Below are 19,463 nucleotides of genomic sequence, written 5' to 3'. Positions count from 1 at the left end.
GGTCACGTGGGTGTCATCTGCAAGTGTGGGTGTTCTTGTGCACATGCCCTCTCTTCCCATCAGCTGGCAGCTCCATTCTCCACTTGAGTCCTCCGTGGCCAAGTCACTGACTCTGGGCCCAGGAGTCCTCGGGTCTCCTCGCACTGCTTGCCAACCAGCTCCCCAACTGAGTCCAGAGAAGCCCTCTGAATATTGTGAGGCTTAGCTCGCCGCTTTATTGCTGCCTTTACCCCATTTCTCCCCAATGGTGTTGCGTGTATTTACCAATCCGAGCGTGTATTTCCACCGAGTCTCAGTTTTGGGGGAGGCCTACGTTGGTGGGACCTGCCTGACTGCCCCAATGTCTCCTAGGGGAGCGACCCATTTGTTCCCATAGTAACAGTACATCTGTCTCCATTGTGTTGTGTTTTTCCTGTAGGTCTTCCATTTGAGACATATCTTTTGTTCTTCTCACCATTCCAGGCTCATCCCTTCAAGTGGGGATTTCTCATTTCTGGTGATCTGGATGTGGTTCTGGTTTCTACCTATAGTTTCATGTATTGCAAAGGCTCCGCAGAAAGCCTCGTTCATGGGGTACACTGTAGCCCCATTTTAGGTATTCTAATCAGTTAAAGGCAGAAGACGGAGTTACAAGCCTTCTAGTGTGATGTTTCTGACTATTTCTTTCTCTCCCCCTCCAGTGTCTACTCTATATTATAATGCAAGGGAAAACAAGATTCAAAAAAACAGTCAAGCATCTTAACACGATTCCCCGCCCATTCCAACCATGGGTCAATCCCTGTATCTCAGAGCCCTGGAGCTCCAAGGCTGTGCACACATTTTCCTTTATCTCTGTCCCACTTGGTCCGTCTAAACATGCCCTATTGTTCTCCCATCTGCCCCTTTTCTCCACTTCCCTCTCCCTCCCTGTATATTGCCCCCCTCCCTATCACCCAAGCTCTCCTGAGCCCAATAATAGAAATTGTTTTTAATGATAAAAAGATATTCATGATATGGGGAATGTTGTTGTTAACTGCTGTCGAGTCAGTTTTTGACTCACAGTATCCCTGCATAGGGTTTCCAGAGCTTTAAACCTTTGTGGGAACAGATAGTTTCATCTTTTTTTCTTGGAGCAGCTGGCGGTCTCAAACTGCAGACATAGTAATTGCAGTCCTGTGCTTATTGTACACAACCACTGCTGTCTCGAAATGGAGAACATGAGAGAGTAAAATCTATCAATAAAACCAAAAGATGCATCTCTAAAACACTAAGAAAATAGATATTTTTTTGTATTGTCATTTAGAGAAACAGAAAGATACAAATAATATTAGGAAGGAGAAAGTGAACATAATTGGAGGCAAATAAAAAGTTTTAGAAAATTTATACAAAGCAATGTACCATTAAGATTAAGAACTCAATGAAATGGACTGTTTCTGAAGAAATATTGTAAAGAACATTATTGTCAAAGGCAGCAAACCTGAATGCACCAGTAAGCACAGTGAACAATGAAAAAGAGTTCTTGGGCGCCATCCTGCAGAAAGCCCATTTGGTTAAAGGGGTGGGCTCTACTGCACATTTCAGCAGCAAAGAGTCTCAACAGCAAGGTCTGTGAGTCAAATCCACTAACTCCTGCATGGGAGAAAGAGGATGCTGCCTGCTCCTATACAGATTTTGTTGTTGTTGTTGAGTGCTGTCAAGTTGGTTCCAACTCATACCAACCCTGTATAGAGTTTCCAAGGAGCTTGAACCGCCAACCTTGCAGTTCAAACGACTTTGCATTCCAACGTGTTAGCCCACAGCACCAAACCAGGACTTCCCAGAAACCCTGAGGAGTAGTTGTCCTCCGTCATGTAGGGTAACTATGAGTCAGAATCAACTTGATGGCAATGAGCTTGTTATCTAACTGATCCAGAGCATATGAAGAGTGGACAGTTTCTCGAATCATTCTCTGATGGCAGCAGAAACTCGATAGATAATAAATCTAGACAAAGAGAGCCCAAGGACACTGTGGACCATTGTCAACAGGCATTACTTTTAAGATAAGGGAATATTATTTTTTAAAAAGATAATAAATCAAAGTATATGTTCTGTGTGTGTGTGTGTGTTTCCGCTTATAGTTTGTTGTTTAATTCTCCAAAGCCTTGGCCAGTTTACTGTAAAGTCCCTCAAGATTATAATTGTGTGGGTGTAAATTCTGCTGCATTTGGGAAGAGGATATTAAAGCTAGCCAGAGACCTCAGTAATGTCTGCCTCTAGATATAAGGGAAGAAGATATGGAGGACAAGTTTGAGTTAATTATTTCTGGAGAGACAACACAGGTGGTGGTGCACTGGAGTTGTGCACTTAGCACTTAGATACTTAGATTCTAGCACGGTAAAAATCATAAATACATTTAACTGTTTGAATTATGCAAGGAAACCCAACAAAAGTAAATTTGATTTTCTTCTTATAAAAGTATCTGTATTTAATAGACAAAATTTAGAATATACAAATAAACAAGAGGAACAAAATAAGAATTAAGAATGACTTGGCATCATACCACTGTTAGCATTTTGGTATGTGTCATTCCAGTCTTCTCTGTGAGTTAGTGTTTGTATTTTATATAAGTGTGAATAAATCATAAAACTGTTTTGTAGTCTGCTTCCCCTCTCAGTATGTCATAAACATCTTTCCATCTCATTAAATATTCATCTAACAGTCTTACTTTGCCACTGTCTGTCTCTTTCTTCATTTATGTAGATAATTTCTTATTGTTGGAAACGTTGGCCCCTCCCTTTTTTTCCAGAACAAATTATTCATGCAAACATCTTAGAAACAAAATGATTTTTGCACATTTCCACAGAAAACAAAATTAAGATTTAAGCAATGTAAATATTTTAAACTAAGTTCCTTAGAAAGAGTTGCATAATTCTTTTCACAGCCTTTTTAGGGAAAGGAGAAACTTTATGGAAAACATTTCTTCATAGTCTATGTAAAGACTCATTCAGGTAAAACTGTCAATCAATAAAATAAAAAATCAAACCTACTGGCAAATATATCAGTTTTCTGTTGCCCCAGTAATTCTGTGAAGCACCCATTCACAACTCATCAGTGCTATTCTGCAGCAAGCATTTACAGTTAGCCTACTAGCGTGGAGGTCTCAGTGGGTTGACTCGTATGTATACGGTTAACTGCTGGTCAGGTAGGCAGCTCTGCTGATTGTGGTAGGCTTGCTTACATGTCTTGGGGTTGGTTGATTGTTTACTGGGGTAATTTTATTTTATTTAGTGGTTATGAATTGGTCTGCGAACCTTAATTTCAGCAGTTCTAAGCTACCAGCTGTTGTGGTGGAGAAAGATGAGGCTTTCTGCTCCCATAAAGCTTTACAGCCTCAGAAACCCTATGCAGGGTTGCCGTGAGTCAGAACTGACTCCATAGTGCACAACCACTACCACCAATATTCCGGCAGGAGCTCTTGAAGTATAGTGGGTTACTAGTCAGATTACTAACAAAAGGTCAGCAGTTCGAAATTACTAGCTACTCCTCAGGAGAAAGATGAGCCTTTTTGCTCCTGTCAAGATTTACAGCCTCAGAAACCATATACAGGGTCTTTCTGAGTCAGAACCAATTCCATGGCAAACCACCACCACTGGTACTCCAGAAGGCTAGGTTGGGTGTGTTCTAATAGTAATGGTATTTTGCTTGCTTCACATTTGCTAATACCATGTTGGCCAAAATAAGCCATGTTATTGAACCCAGTGTCAAATTGGGAGGCCATCACCAAGGATGTGGGTACAGGAAGGGTAAAGAATGAATGCAGTCAGTCTGTTATAGCATATGTAATTCAAATGGCCTGGGGAGAGATGAGGCATCAGGCACTGCTGGATTCCGAGTACCAAATGATGCTACCTGGCTAGAACTCTTCATAGTCTGGCAGTATTTTCCTTTGTATTAGCTTTAGTCTTGGGAAGGCCTTTTTTGCTAGGGGATCCAAAAGCTCCATCCTGAAGGCAAGTGATTCTAGCAGAAGAGAAGCTTTCCTTTTCCATGTGTTCCAGCTAGAGTCTTGATGGGGATCTGTTTGGACCAATGTGTGGCATAAAGAACCTTGGCGATGTAGTAGGTTAAGCATTGGGCTGCTAGCCACATGGTTGGCAGTTCATATCCACTAGTAGCTCCACGGGAGAGAGATGAGACTGTTTTAAATGATTTACGTTCTTGGAAACTTGAAGGAACAATTCTACTCTGTCCTGTAGGATCACTGTGAGTTGGTTAGTGTGTCACAAGCCTATTTATCCTTAGACCAGATACTTTCTTTGAGAGATGGAATTTTATGGCTGTCCAGGTTTGGGTCATGTTCCTATCCCTGATACCACCCCGGATGTAGTGCAGGGAGTCAGCCTTCCCCAAATCTTATGGACTAGAAGTAGAGGTTTGGGAATAATTTCCCTATGGAAAATGGAGAAAGAAAGAAAACCAGAAAGGAGGAAGGATGAATACTGGGCTGGTAAAAGTAAAAGATGCCCTGTTTGTTAATGCAAATTGCTTTTGATGCTATTCATTACTTCGTGGAGACACTGCCAACAAAATCTATTTATCGAGTGTGCTAGGTACATCATAGGTGTTATGAACATTGTCTCACTTATTCACAATACTGGACAAATAACATTATGATAAATGGAGAAATGATTGAAATTGTCAGACTTCATTTTGTTTGGATGCATAATCAACACTCATGGAAACAGTAGTCAAGAAATCAAATGGTGTATTACATTAGGTAAATCTACTGCACGAGACCACTTTAAAGTGTTTAAGAACAAAGATGTCAGTTCCAGGACTAGGGTGCACCTGACCCAAGCCATGGTATTTTTAGTGGCTTCCTATGCATGTGAAAGCTGGAGATTGAATAAGGAAGACTAGAATTGGTGAACTTGAGTTATGGTCCTGGAGAAGAATATTAAAATACCATGGATTTCTAGAAGAGCAAACAAATCTGTGTTGGAAGAAGTAAAGCCAGAATGCTCCTTAGAAGACAGGATGGAGAGACTTTGTCTCTCTTACTTTGGACATTTTATCAGGAGGGACCAGTGCCTGGGGAAAGACATCTTGTTAAGTAAAGTTGAGGGTCATTTAAAAAGAGGAAGCCCCTCAATGAGATGAACTGGCACGGTGGCCGTAGCAATGGGCTTAAGCTTAAGAATGGTTGTGAGGATGGCACAGGACCAGGCAGTGTTTCATTCTATTGTTCATAAGGTTGTTCTGAATTGAAACGGACTCAATGACACCTAACAACAGCATGAGCTAATTGTTATTATCTGCATTTTGTAGAAGAGGAAGACTCTCAAGGAGATGGATTGACACAGTGGTTACAACAGTAGACTCCAGCGTAACCATGATTGTGAGGATGGCATAGAACCAGACATTGTTTTGTTCTGTTGTACATAGGGTCACTGTAAGTTGGAACCAACTTGAAGGCACCTAACAATAGCCACATATACTAGAGAAAGGATGATCATTACAGTTAAATAGTTTACGAGGGTCATTTAGCTACTCAGTTGTTAAAGTGGAGATATGAACCTCAGTTTGCCTTTTTTGTAAACGTCTTTTGTAGTGACTGCCCTTGTTGTCTTAATGCTGATGAAAAAGAGAGAACACATTAGACACCCCATGAAGATCAGGAGGTCACCACACACCCATTAAAGGCATTTGGGTCCTTAAACTGATCATGATAATCCAGCCCTGGTGGCGCTGTAGGGTAAGTGTTGGGCTGCTAACTACAAGGTCAGGGGTTCAAAACCACCAGCTGCTCTGTGGGAGAAAAACGAGGCTGTCTGCTCTTGTAAAGATTGAGTATTTTTAATCCTATGTAGAGTTGCCATGAGTCATAATTGGCTTGATGACAGTGAGTTTGAGCCCCAGCTACATATGAACTATTGTACCTGAGTAATCATGAGGGGATGTTGCTCTTATTTTTCTGTTCTCTTGTGCTTTTCCTGTACAGATGTTTTGTGGCTAACATGACTGTTTAGACCAATACAAATGAAGGAGTACCAAAAAGTCAACCTGACATATGTATGGAAAGTGTCTTAGATGCCTAATGTAACAGAAATGCCACAGAGGGATGGCTTAAAAGAACAGAAATTTATTTCTCATAGTTCAGGAGGCTAGAAGTCTGAATTCAGAGTGTGCCTGTAGGGGACAGTTCTTTGTAGATTTCAGCCTTTCCTAGTTTCAATCCATCTATCTGCCTCTGTAGTCTGATAGTGTCTTTCTTCCCCTGTGTCTATATATCCCTCTGTATATAATCTGTTTGTTTTTTTTATAACTCAGAAGTAAGGCACATCCTACACTGGTGTGGTCTAATTGATATAACAAAGAAAATCCAATTTCCAAACAGTAGTACATCCGTAGGCATATAGGTTAAGATGCCAACACATATTTTGTTGTTGTTAAGTGCCGTCAAGTCGGTTCGAACCCATAGCAACACTGTATAGGATTTCTGAGGAGCAGCTGGTAAGCTTGAAGTGTCAACCGCCGACCTTGCAGCTCAAACGGCTTTGCAGTCTGGCGCATTAACCAACAGCGCCACACCAATACTCTAACACATATGTTAGAGAAACATGATTCATTCCCTGAACAGAAGGTAAAATAAAATAGGACAGTTGCTTCCTCTGGCTGTGGCATTTAGGAGCTGGCTGTATGTGTAGGAGCTGTGTGGGGTGAGCTTCCTTTTTTCTATTAGATTCAAGATGGTCCATAGGTTCCAATTCATGTGATGGATTAGCGCTTTCTGTGATGGGTGCAGGTATGGGAATTAACAATATGTGCCCCAAGAACTCCTGGTGTGGCACTGTGGATTGTGAACCACAAGGTCAGCAGTTCAAACCCACCAGCAGCTCCTCAGAAACCCTATACAGGGTCGCTATGAGTTGGACTGACTCGATGATGCTTAATAACACCACCACCAACAGACCTAAGTATTTGACATTCTAGGAAACAGCAGTTTCTCAAAATCACTGTCTAGCCACTAATGTATGGGGGTCATGCCCCTCAAGATACTATTTTTCTTATTAAGACTTCCATGATGGAGAATTCCAGAGTGAAATTTATGGAGATCTTAACTCTTGGTACATACCAAAATGGGGACATATTCGAGAGAATTTACAAAAATTTACATGAAATACGTAAAATTTTTGGATCATTTGGCTTTTTAAGTATACTCCATGATCTTGATTTTTTATCTAGTGACTTACCTATATTTTGAAGCATAGTAGTACTTATGCTCTGAGTTCTAAGGACATTTATTTTAATTACCCCTCTTCTCATTTGCAGATCTCTGGAGTCATTTCCTGGGACAGACTATGAAACAAATGCAGTGAAAATTCTAGCCAACTGTGGAACTACTGACTTGATCTTCAATTTAGTATAGCATTTCTTCTCTTCAGTAGCACCTCATAGTAGAAGAAAAATGTATGGAAGTGCAAGAACAATCACTAATCTGGAAGGTAGCCCTTCCAGGTCACCTCGTTTGCCAAGGTCCCCTCGCTTGGGCCACCGAAGAACAAGTAGTGGGGGAGGTGGAGGAACAGGCAAGACTCTGTCCATGGAGAATATCCAGTCTCTTAATGCAGCCTACGCTACGTCTGGACCCATGTACCTCAGTGACCATGAGGGAGTGGCTTCAACAACTTACCCAAAGGGCACTATGACTTTGGGAAGGGCCACAAATCGGGCTGTATATGGGGGCCGAGTCACAGCCATGGGGAGTAGTCCCAATATTGCTTCTGCTGGACTTTCCCACACAGATGTCCTTTCATACACAGATCAACATGGCGGTCTGACCACCTCATCCCATCATCACCACCATCAGGTCCCCTCCATGTTGAGGCAGGTAAGGGATAGCACAATGTTAGATTTTCACGCCCAGCTCAAGGAACTGCAGAGAGAGAATGATCTCCTCCGGAAAGAGTTAGACATCAAAGATAGCAAGTTGGGATCTTCCATGAACAGTATCAAGACCTTCTGGAGTCCTGAGCTTAAGAAGGAGAGAGTCTTGAGGAAAGAAGAGGCAGCCCGGATGTCTGTCCTCAAGGAACAGATGAGAGTTTCCCATGAAGAAAATCAGGTAGGTTATGACTCATCTCTGGTTTTCAGCCTTGCTTTCTTACTGAGTAGTTGATACCTTGCAGATGGTCCCACAGCCTGTGCAGAAGAAAGTTTGGAATTACTGAAATGGTCATGGCATCTTACTTGATGCTAGAAGAGGCATAGGAGATATGCAGTTATACCTTGTGATTTTCTTATTTTCCCATAACTTTCCTAATAACCTTTCCAATAACCTTGCAGATGATGGGGGATCAATTATCATTGCCTGGCTAATTTTGTTTTCTTCTTTCAGCAATCATAGCAGCAGTTCAGATGTATTTACTTCAATAGAAGAGGAATGCTAATTTTTGCAAGACTAAACACTTAGCAGCAGCATTTAAAGGGTCACATTTGACTGGTGAATTGATTTTCTTTCTTTCTTTTTTTAGAAGTACCAGCAGAGCTATTTCTTTTTAGCATGAACTGAATTGCAAACTGAACAATATTTAATGGGATTTGGTAGGATAAGTTTGGTATCATATTATGTATGTAGAGTAAATTTTAATCTGGTCTTTCTGCCTTCATTCAATATTAGTTAAATACCTATTGTGTGCAAAGCACACTATTACTCTTCTTTGATCCACATTCCATATTATAGCAAAGTTAGTTTTCTCATTGCCATTCCCCTGCTTTAAAGTCCTCAGTGATTCCATGTTACCTCCAGAATAAAGTCTTCCTCCTTGGATAGGTCCACAAGCACTTTCCATAGAAGACCTGAACCTTACCATCTTTGACTTCTATGTCTCTTGGGCTGCCTGTAGCATCACGTAGCCATTTCTGCATACACTCAAGGTTTCTCACCACTATGCTTTTGTTATTTTGATTCCCTTCCACTGGTGATCTTCTCAGCAGTCTTGGCCCCCATCCCTCAGTTTTCGTCAGTCATAACTGGTTTCCATTTTCAGATCCCACCTATTTTGCGAAACCTATTTCATATGTTGCTGTTTTCATAAGGATTTTGAACTCAGACATACCTTAAATCCAAGCTTTACTTCTAGTTAGGTAAATGCTAAGAGAGAGAAAGTAGAGAGTGCTGAACCATTTCTCTAAAAATTTCCTAGATATCTTTTGGCTTTTCTTAAAATAAAATAAAATAAATGAGGTAGCTCTAACTTGGACTGAACTAGTGATTCTCTGATAATTGGTCTTGATGCTGACCTAATGGAGCACTCTGCCTTTCTTGGGGTCATCTGCTGACGTCTCACCCATTTTCCTGGCTACCACTCTTTTGGAGTCCAAGTGCCCATAGAGCTAACAATATAACCTGCAATTAGAGTCTGCCCTTTCCTCTCTTTCTATGCATAGGAAGCTGTCACCCAATCCCTCTGATGGTCTGATACAACCATGCTAGTTTTCACACGTGAAAATGCGATTTTGGTTTGTAACAAAGCTGTGTTCTTCTCTCCTAAGTCAAATTAAGGTTCTTCACTGTTATTTCAGCTTTTCTCTGACTTGACTGACTCACTAAGTCCCTGTGAACCTGGTATTGCAGTGTTCGTTCCTTCCCTTCCTTTGAAATGTTTTAGAAAGTGGTTAAAGCAGTTGGAATGATGCACATGGTGACCAGCAATTTGGAAGCTGTTCTTTAAACTTTCAGTTGTCAAATTACTTTTATTTCATATTCCTATCATTAATTTTTTTAAATCAAAACCCCACAATTATATGTTTACTTTTTTAGTTATGTACTGTGCTGTTGTTGTTAAATGTCATTGAGTTGCTTCCAACTCATAGTGATCCTATATAGTTCAACCAAGGAGTGGTTGGTGGGTTTGAACTACCAGTCTTGCAGTTATCAGTCCACTGCTTTCCCTGCAGCATCACACCAGTGCCAATATATGTGTCTTACATGACATTCAGAAACATATAATTTAAATATGAAAGAGATAATGTTCAAATGAGATAATTTTTACTAGCATACAAAACATTTTTGTTCCTCCTAAGAATGTTTTAAACTACCTGTACTTTTTGTTAATTAGTTCAGTTTAAACTATGTAAAAGCCATAATTCCATATATTGTCTTAACCATAAGCCAGAAACAAGTGAATACTTAAGGGTGCTCCAGTTAGTTATCCTTTCATTATTCTGGGAACTGCTATGATCACAGGATGTTTTGGACATGGTGGTTGACGTGTGACACATGACCCAGTGAAAGCCCCAGTATTAGTCTGTATGTTGAATGCAATTAACATTTATTTGTTGTTGTTGTTGTTTTTTTATTTTAAAAATATGTAAGGGGAAAGAAGTGTGAATAATTTGAAAAGTTAATTTACTTGCGATATATCACAATGAAAGAAAGAAATGATTAAGAAAAAGCTAGTGATATTAAAATAATAGGAGGACCTATATCACCCCTTGAAAGTATGTTAGTTTCCCCTTTTGAGCTATACAAATGTCTCTTGGTCAGGATAGGTCCTGCTACATGAACAGACCTCAGTGCTTTGACATACCAGAGGCTTATTTTGTCCTTAAAGTCTGAAGCAGGTCAAGTGATGCTCCATGCAGTGACTCGGAGATCCAGGTTTCCTGCGTTTTGACACATGACTTCCAGAATTGCTGCTGCAAAGGAAGTGAGTCCATGGAGATGGCACATTGTTCCCTCCATTCTTTGGTCTAGAAGTGACGTAACTCTAAAGTAATGTCGTTTTCTTTACTTTCTAGAGAAGAGAGGGGAGACAGATATGGGAAAACACTAGAAATGTCTACCAGTGAGGTTTCTATGTTGGCCAAAAAGTGGGTCTAAGTAAAATAAAGTGAAATAGAGTTTGTGAACAGCTGTTGATATTCTTTCAATCTTACTGCTACCGCTACCAGGCAACATCGCTTGAGGACTTACTATGTGCATTGTGCTTTGCTTAGGGATTTGCATAAATTATCTTATTCAATATTTGCATCAACCATCTAATGTTGTTATTAGGTGCCATTGAGTCAGTTCCAACTCATAACGACTCTATGCACAACAGAATGAAACACTGCCCGATCCTGGGCCAACCTCACTATTGTTGCCACGCTTGAGCCCATCGATGCTGCCACTTGGCCAATCCATTTCGCTGGGGGTCTTCCTGTTTTTCTCTGACCCTCCACCTTACCAAACATGATCTCCTTCTCCAGCGACTGGTCCCTCCTGACAATATGTCCGAAGTATGAGAGATAAAGTTTGGTCATCCTGGCCTCCAAGGAGCACTCTGGCTGCTCTTCTTCCAACCCAGATCTGTTTGTTCTTTTGGTACCCCATGGCACTTTCAATATTCTCCTCATTTTACAGATGAAATACAAATATAGAGTGAGTAAATACCTTGCCCAAGCTCATACAAGGTCAAAAGACCTTGGTCAGTTTCATGCCAAGGTCTAAGATCTTGACTACCTTCTTAGAGGATCACTGAGCTCTGAATAGAATCTTAGTATAACAGGAAAATCATACTTCATATATGTTAAATAAAGAATGAGCACTTTGGGGAGATGATTAAGAATGTGATTTAGTTTAATTAGGATTTTTATTCTTAGTTGGGAATTTACTTTTCCTAGGAATGGATTTTGTGTTGGCTAGGGTTTTCAAATCTGAGCATTACACAGACAATTTGGAATATGCTTTCTACATTTAACATAACTTACTGTAATTTCCTTTTAGAGGAAAAACTCTGGAAACATTTTGTGGAAATCAAATTTCATGGAAAATAAACTTTTGGAAACAAATTAGGGGAAAGAATGTAAAAGAGATAAGGGGCATTTGATTGTTATTTCTTATTTACAACCATTGGAGACTACATCTACAAATGAAATTCTACTAGGAGGTACTTGGGTAAGTAGAGTTTCCCTACCCTAAATTCAGACTATTTCAAACAGTTTAAACTATATTATGTGAAGAGAAATGGAAAGCAGATTTATTTTAGGATGGAAGTCAGAAAACCTCAAATGCTCTGGAGTACGAAATTCATAATTCTATGAATGTAATGCTCATTAGCTTGGACCTTCCCCCTAGTACACAGCGTTATAAAGGACTTCCACTCATCCTGTATGTTGCAATAGAGTTTGAAGTCCTTATGGCCTGATAGAGGGAACGAACCTAGCTGTATATCTAAGGGAGGTTGTTGAGCACCCTTCTTGTGTTAGAGGAAATATAGGACTGGAATGGGTAGGTGGCTCTGACCAGATTTCTTATGTCCAAGGGTTAATTCCAGATTCCTGGGTGGATATTCTACTCTCCAAAGTCCTTCTTCTCAGCCTGTATCTGCATGAATGTAAATATATTTGTTACCAGTACGAGTTGCAGTTCAGAAATTTGGAAGAGTCATCCCTATGCTATCACTTGTGTTTCTCTTTGCTTCATGATCTGTTTTCTTGAATTGGGGGAGAAAGGTGGAGTATCATGGACAACAAATTCTTTGGGGTGGCAAGGATCCATAGCCTGTGCTTTTAGGTTCACACCTGTAGACTGGTGGGGGTTTGTTTAGGCATATTAACATCAACCATCAGGTGTTTTTGGTAGAGGTGAGGGAAAATATTAAGAATAGATGCCCTACTGGCACCTGAGACACCATCTTTATTTTTAATTGCCTGGAGTAGAGTGACTCAATTTTTCCTAAATGAATATGGTGGTGGTGATGTACCATGGAATCAATTCTGACTCATAGCAACCCTGTATAAGGTTTCCAAGACTGTAAATCTCTATGGGAGCAGAGAGCTCATCTTTCTTCCATGGAATGTCTGGTAGTTTCTAACATGAGGTTAAAAGCCCAACTCGTAACCACTATGCTGCTAGATTTTTTTTTTTTTTTTTCTTTCTTCTATTGTTCCACTCTCCGATTTACCTGTGTGATGGAGGACAGAGAAAGGAAACATAGTAGATAGTAGATTTTTCAAAAGTTCATAAGGACTTTGATCTTGTGCTTTGGTGCATGTGAGTTGATACTGACTTTTCACATTGCTGAATATTTTGTGCAATTGTTAACTGTAATTTTAATGGATTACCTTTCCAAATTAGATGTACATAAATAAATTTTTAGGTATTTCCTCATTTGTGCTCAGCTAGCCAAGTATATGCATGGATATAAATAGCACCACACCTAGGAGATTGTACTAGATCTAATATTTACCCGTATCATGTGTTCAGAAGTGGGACAAGGTCATTGGCAAATGTAACCTAAGAAGTGTAAGTAAACCTGTCTGGGGACTATATGGCTTTTAAGCATTGGTTATGTGACAATTTCTATTTCTGACCTTACACAGTAGGAAATAATCCTGTCTAAATCAGTATGAATATGGGTTTTTGATGAGTTTTTGAGACAGTTTCAACATTTGATTTGATTCTAATTTTGAGCCTGTAACTTGAAAAGGTCAAGATGGACCACACTTTAGTGTTTCCTTTATTATCTTTTTTCTTTTATTTCTATAACTGCAGGGCATTGTCAACCGGGGCCATTCACCTCTGTGCTAAAATACTGATTCTATTGTGAGAGTCCAGAGTTATTCCTGCTGGAAGTGAGTGATGAATTGACTTTATCTCGGGCTGAGAAGGTGGCAAGACAGCTGCACTATGATGGGGTATCTGCCAATAGTTACAGGCAACTGCAATCACCTTCAGTCTTGAGTGTCTGTTAAATCAAGGGCTGAGCCCTGGAGTGTCAGGTCTCGATAACTTTGTGGGTAGGACTTCCATCTGTCTTATTCCTGTACATTTTTCCAGGCTTCTTTTCGTTTACTACTATTAAGTATGATAAACCATAGATGCCTCAAAACCAATGTTTCTAAAATGTGCCCAGAGAATTGGTGCTTTCCAAAGAGGATTTTCCAATCAAGTAAGTTTGAGACACATGACACACTAGATGCTCCTATCCCAGAAATTCATAATGCCTACTAGCATGTGAGATGCCAACTTTTTTTTTTTTTTAAGCTTTTATTATGAATTAAGTTGATAATTTACATGGGAGAACTTTGGATTTGCACTCAAATTATTGCATTTTGTTTCATTGAAATGATTACAATCCCCTCCATACACTATTGGTGATTAACAACAGTAGTTGCCTCTTTTCCCTCCTTTTTTTGGTTGATGTATAAAAACAGACACAGAAATATATAATCATTCAAACAACCAAAGGGCACATTCTTCAAGTATGCTGCCTGGCTGATAGGCTGCCAGCACACAGCCTTTCTCTTTCCATGAGTCTGGAGTCCTCAGCTGCTCTTTCTCTCCATGTCATCACCTGTGCCTCCATCTCTGGTGTCGCTGCCTCTCTGGTTAGGGTCCCATGCTCTGCTCATGCTCTTCTTTCTTGATGGTCGTAGGGTTATCTTTTCCTGGAATGTAAGAGTAAATACTCTCTGCATTTTGTTACACAACTTCTACCTGTACAGTTGTGACATTCACAATTAGTGATAACAATTACTCACTATTGAATCAAAAGAACCCTATCCCCATTTCCTTTCACCTGGCCTGTCTAGACAATATGAAAACTATTCAGTGGGGATTCTACCTTCTTCCACATGCTCTGAAATTAAATAAATCTCTGTTGAAAACTTTTAAGCCAGCTACTTGGTGCTTTTATAGCCCCCCTATTTTAGGTGGCCAATGTCTAAGTTGCCCATCCCTATCAGCTCTATGTACTGAGGGGATAGGATTGGGCTTTGATGTGAATTCCCCTTCCCTCTCAGTTGGTATTTTGAACTACTACATCTGTAAGTATAGGTCAAGTTCATAAATTGTAGCAAATTACATTTGTTTCCTTTATTAAATTTATTTTGTCTTCCTCTAGTTGAGTTCTGATCATCAAGACATCAAAACTAGGTCAAAATGGGTACCATCTGCAAGTTTGGGTGTTTTTGTGTGTTTCCTCCCTCTTCATATCAACTGACTTTTCACTCTCAGCTCTTGCCCTCCATGGCTAGATCATTGTCTATGGGCTCAGGAGTTCCCAAGTCTCCTCAAACTTCAGACCAAGAAGCCCTTCCTTTACTCTCTCTCATCTCAAGGTCAACAAGAGTCTGTGGAACATGGTTGAATTCAGCCCATGTCTTTATAACTGCCTTTCCCCCACTTTTACTCACCAGTAGACCAACGCAGTCACCAACCAGCGAGCTTACATGCCTGCTCATGTGTTTCCTTTGATTTTCAATCTTGGAAGGGGGTTTGTCCTGTAGGGACTTAATTGCTTGCCTTGGTGGCTCCTAGGCAAACAGATTACTTGTTCTTGTACTGGCCAAAATATCTGCTGTTTTTGTTTTTTCCTGCTAAGCTTTCTTTCAAGAAGTATCTTCTGTTCCTCTAGCTACCCTAGCCTGGTTTTGCATGTCCTTTCAAGTGGGAATGTCCCACCCCAGAAGGTCCTGGATAGGGCTCAGGATTCAACCTAAGGTTTTATATACACTACAAAGACTCGACAAGAAGCCTATTTCACTAGGCAAATTCTAGAGCCCCTTTTAGGTATTCCAGTTATAGGATGAGATGTGCTTACAAGCTTTTTGTAAATCATGTTCCCAATATTCCTTTCTAACCCACTCAAATGTCTGTTTTACAATAGTCGGCAAGGGAAACCAATAACCATAAGATAGTCAAGCACCTTAATATTATTTCCCCTCTTTTACCCATTCAGACTATGCCTCAATCCCTGTATCACAGAAGATGCTCTACCTCTTTCATTTAAAAAAATAATTATTCAATTTGCTTCAACCAGCAATTTCTCAAACTTACTTTCCCACAAAACTTTATTATAAACTTAGCTCCTGTGTATTAGACAGCTGTGGCTGCAATAATTCTATGTAACAAACCATCCAAACTCATGTCTTAAAACAAAAAGCATTACCTTTCTGGGTGCTGGACTCTGGACTCCAGGATCTAGGCTGCAAGTTGTCTGTACTTGGAGCAGTGACCACCCAGAACACCATCTTCTTCTCATGGTGGATCACAGATGTCAAGTGTCAAACCAAATAATAAATCTCTGCTTTATCATGTCCAGTAACATTATTGGTGTACAATCAAGCCATGTGACCAAGTTCAAAATCAGTGGGGTGGGGAAGTATGTTCCCTGCCGTAGCAGAGAGGAAGGGGAGTGAATATTTTCTGGACAACATCCTCATTCATCACAAGTTTTAAATATCCCTAGAACCAAAGGCATAAAGGCCACTCTTTGGGCAAGGTTGCTTCAGGAGCATCTTTAGAAGTGAGCTAGTACAGGAGCCCTGTGAAGGCAGAGGAGCACTTTCAGTGTAGTCTAAAGTTACTTTAGTGGCTGGACTTTCAGAGTACCCTAATGATGGCTGATAAAGACTTCTTCTTTTCCTCCAGCATTTGGCCAGTGAAATCTGAGAGGTATAGAGGATGAATATGGAAGATTTGGGGAAAGTGTTTGTTTTTCTAATAAAAGGAGTAAACATCACTAGCAATACTCTTTCCTCCTTCTTCCTGCCTTGAGTGTAGATGTGATGTCTGGAGCTTTGTCAGTTATACTTAACCATGAAGGAAAAGCCAAGACAAACACAGAGAAATATGCCCTGCCATCTTTGAGCAACTGCACCCATACCAACAATGGCCTGTCTCTAGACAACTTGTCAGATGTGAACATAAATCCTTACTTGTTTAGGGCACTGTTGGTGTGTCATTCTAATCTTTGCATTTGAACTGATAAAATGTTACAGGAAATATTTAGCTGATAACTATTATTCATAATAATTACCAATTATTATAGCAAAAATTAGGTGCATTTCAGTGAGGTGAAATGAGATTCTAAAGGATCTTTCACATTACAATGAAGAAACCTACTTAATGTATTAGAAAGGACACAAAAATAGCTGAAGAAAAACTACTCAAAGCTCAGATAACAAAGAGTTATTTGGTTAGTCTAATGAAATTGTATATTGCTTGGGGTTGACTGGATTTAGAGTCTCAAACTGTACTGAGACCTGTCTCTCCCTATCACCTCATGTCTGGTTCTCCGTGTCTGCCTCTATCTCTCTGTAAGACTTGTTTTCTCCTTCATGTGGTGGGTAGGGGCACTGAAGGTAGAGCAAGAAAGTTTTCTGTTTCCACTTCCTATTTGTAAATTTCACAGAGGGACTATGGTCCTGCCTTGGTCTTATCCTACCTCGACTTGATTAGGGTGTGTTTGTGTGTGGGGTGAGGGTGGGGAGGGGAAAGAAGAGGCAGTCAACAGGTAGGGATATGGGAAGGGGTTATTGTGACTGGTGGTCCTGTTAGAACTGGGTTCAAGAGGAGCAGTTCTCTGAAGAAACTGGGAGAAAGATTGAGTGGATGCTTACAGACAATAGCAGATGCCCACTGTACTGACTTGAGCTGTCCTTTAGACACTCTCTTTCTCCAGCTGTTTCAAAGTCATTTGGTTATGGTACTTGAGTGCTATGAAAGTCAGTCATAAGTATCAGTTTTTCCATTTTAACTTCAAATTGAAGTATAAGTTTGTGTGTGTGCTCCCCAATGTTATGTACTTACTGCTGTCAGTCAAGTCGACTCCAAATCATAGCGCCTCCTGTAGGACAGAGTGAAACTATACCGTAGGCTTCCAGGCCTTTAGAGCGCCCTCCCATGGAGTGCTTGGTGGGTTCAAACAGCTGACCTTACAGTTAGCAGCCAAGTGCTTAACCACTATACCACTGGTGTGCCTTAGTGTTACATAAACGCATAGATTTAGAACTGAATACAATAAACCAATTTAGCACCACACTCTAACTTGAAATGCTGAATTTTAGGATTAAAAAAAAAAGTCCATTTTCCTCATCTTGAAAGTCTTCCCTAACTCTCCAGAGAAGCATACTTTTTCAGAAAACTGGGAAAACTTTGGTCCAGACTTAGGCACTGACTTACACAGACTGAAACTATAATTTAGAGTATTTCGTGGATAGGTGAAAACTTCCTTTGGATCTAAAGGCAGATGAGAAGGCTTGAAGCTAACGGTTGTTTCCTTTGTTTGCTAGAATCCTGAAGAATGATTTGAAATGAATGATCCATCTTTGTCACAGATGTCAGCTGGTGTTTGCCTTAGTAATCTTGCGGTCAGCCCTAGAATCAGCCATGTGCATCACATTAGTAACCTTACAGATTTTCATTCACAGGGTTTCTTCTGAAATATTTGGCTCATAGGAGGAAAATAAACATTTTGTATGCTGGACCTTGACAGACTTAAATCGTTTCCATCTCCCATGTTCTCTGTGGCTCACTGTATTTCGGAGATGGGAAAACAGCAACACACAGTCAACCAGAGAAAACATTTTGGAATATTTCAGTGAATAGATTATTCGGGTCTCACTTATGCCAAAAACAGTTATTGAAACCAAGCTTAAGTCACTCTGCCTCCCCTACAAACATTGACTGCCTAATAAAATTCCCTATAGACTATTTCTTACATCAGAAGTTTTAAGAAGCAAGTACATATTGACAAGAGAAAAGTAACAGTAATTTTAATGCCCAGAGCAGATGGGGTGAGTTTGCAACTGGGCCCTTTCGACCAGAGAGCAATTTCTCTAACATAGGTGGTGCTCCTGTGTGGTTGTTTTGGAGTCTGCTGACATCTGTGTGTAATTTCCCACCACCTCCAGTTGGCATTTGGCCTCAAAAAGAGGTTTGACGTCACAGGAACATAGAAAATTATGAATCTACTTCACACACATACATAGATATAGCTCCTCTGAAGGTCAGGTCCTGAAAGCTGTGGAAAGCATTTTTAAAGTTTGGGAAGTAGATTTTTAGGCAGCGTGTGGGCATGCAGCCAAGAGCTGGGGCAGCCTGACAAACAGCATTCTGGTGCTGCATTTTCCACCCCACTCTTTTTCTCTGTGAAGCCAGCGTTTAATTGTAACTTGGAAGTGATGCATGGCCGTTTTGTTTTTCAGGAGGAAAGGTCTAGAGAGAAGTAAAGATTGAGGCAGTTACTTCCTGTCTTATGAACTCGCCGCTGGACTTGAGTTATCTGGGTTGGCTGTCTAGGTTAACTCAGTGGATCTAAACCCAGAGTGCTTTTACCTCCTCCAGAGGGTATTGGGCAATGTCTGGAGACAGTTTCGGTTGTCACTACCAGGGGTAGGATGATGATAGCCTCTAGTGGCTATGGGCCAGCCATATTGCTAAACATTGTGCACTGCATAGAGTAGCCCTCCGTCCACAACTAAGACTTATCTAGTATAAAGTGTCAGTAGGGAGAAGGGTGAGGAACCCTGGATAAGGATAACTGGATAAGGACCATACTTTCATGTTTCTTGACTTTTTACCTCCGCTTGATGCTTTAGTTTCACCTTGTGATATACCAGAATGAAAGCAGTTTTGTAAAAGTATGTATAAAAGGTACAATCTGATTTATCATTCTGGGGAAGGATTGTGATGCCTGGTAATTTTTGTCTTTGTTTATTTTGGTCTTGACTTG

General features: G+C 40.3%; 1 protein-coding gene across 1 annotated transcript in view; it reads left to right on the top strand.

Moving 5' to 3' along the window:
- ERC2 (ELKS/RAB6-interacting/CAST family member 2) overlaps nt 1-19,463 on the top strand; it is a 1,669,968-nt gene that overhangs the window by 64,945 nt on the left and 1,585,560 nt on the right. Inside the window, exon 2 of the mRNA XM_006862059.1 lies at nt 7,291-8,083. Within this exon, the coding sequence (XP_006862121.1) occupies nt 7,427-8,083 (657 nt within the window). The 5' untranslated portion in view covers nt 7,291-7,426. The remainder of the gene's footprint in view (nt 1-7,290; nt 8,084-19,463) is intronic.

Source organism: Chrysochloris asiatica, unplaced genomic scaffold, assembly GCF_000296735.1.
Source record: "Chrysochloris asiatica unplaced genomic scaffold, ChrAsi1.0 scaffold00046, whole genome shotgun sequence".
NCBI lineage: Eukaryota > Metazoa > Chordata > Mammalia > Afrosoricida > Chrysochloridae > Chrysochloris > Chrysochloris asiatica.
This window is presented reverse-complemented; position numbering and strand designations above follow the sequence as displayed.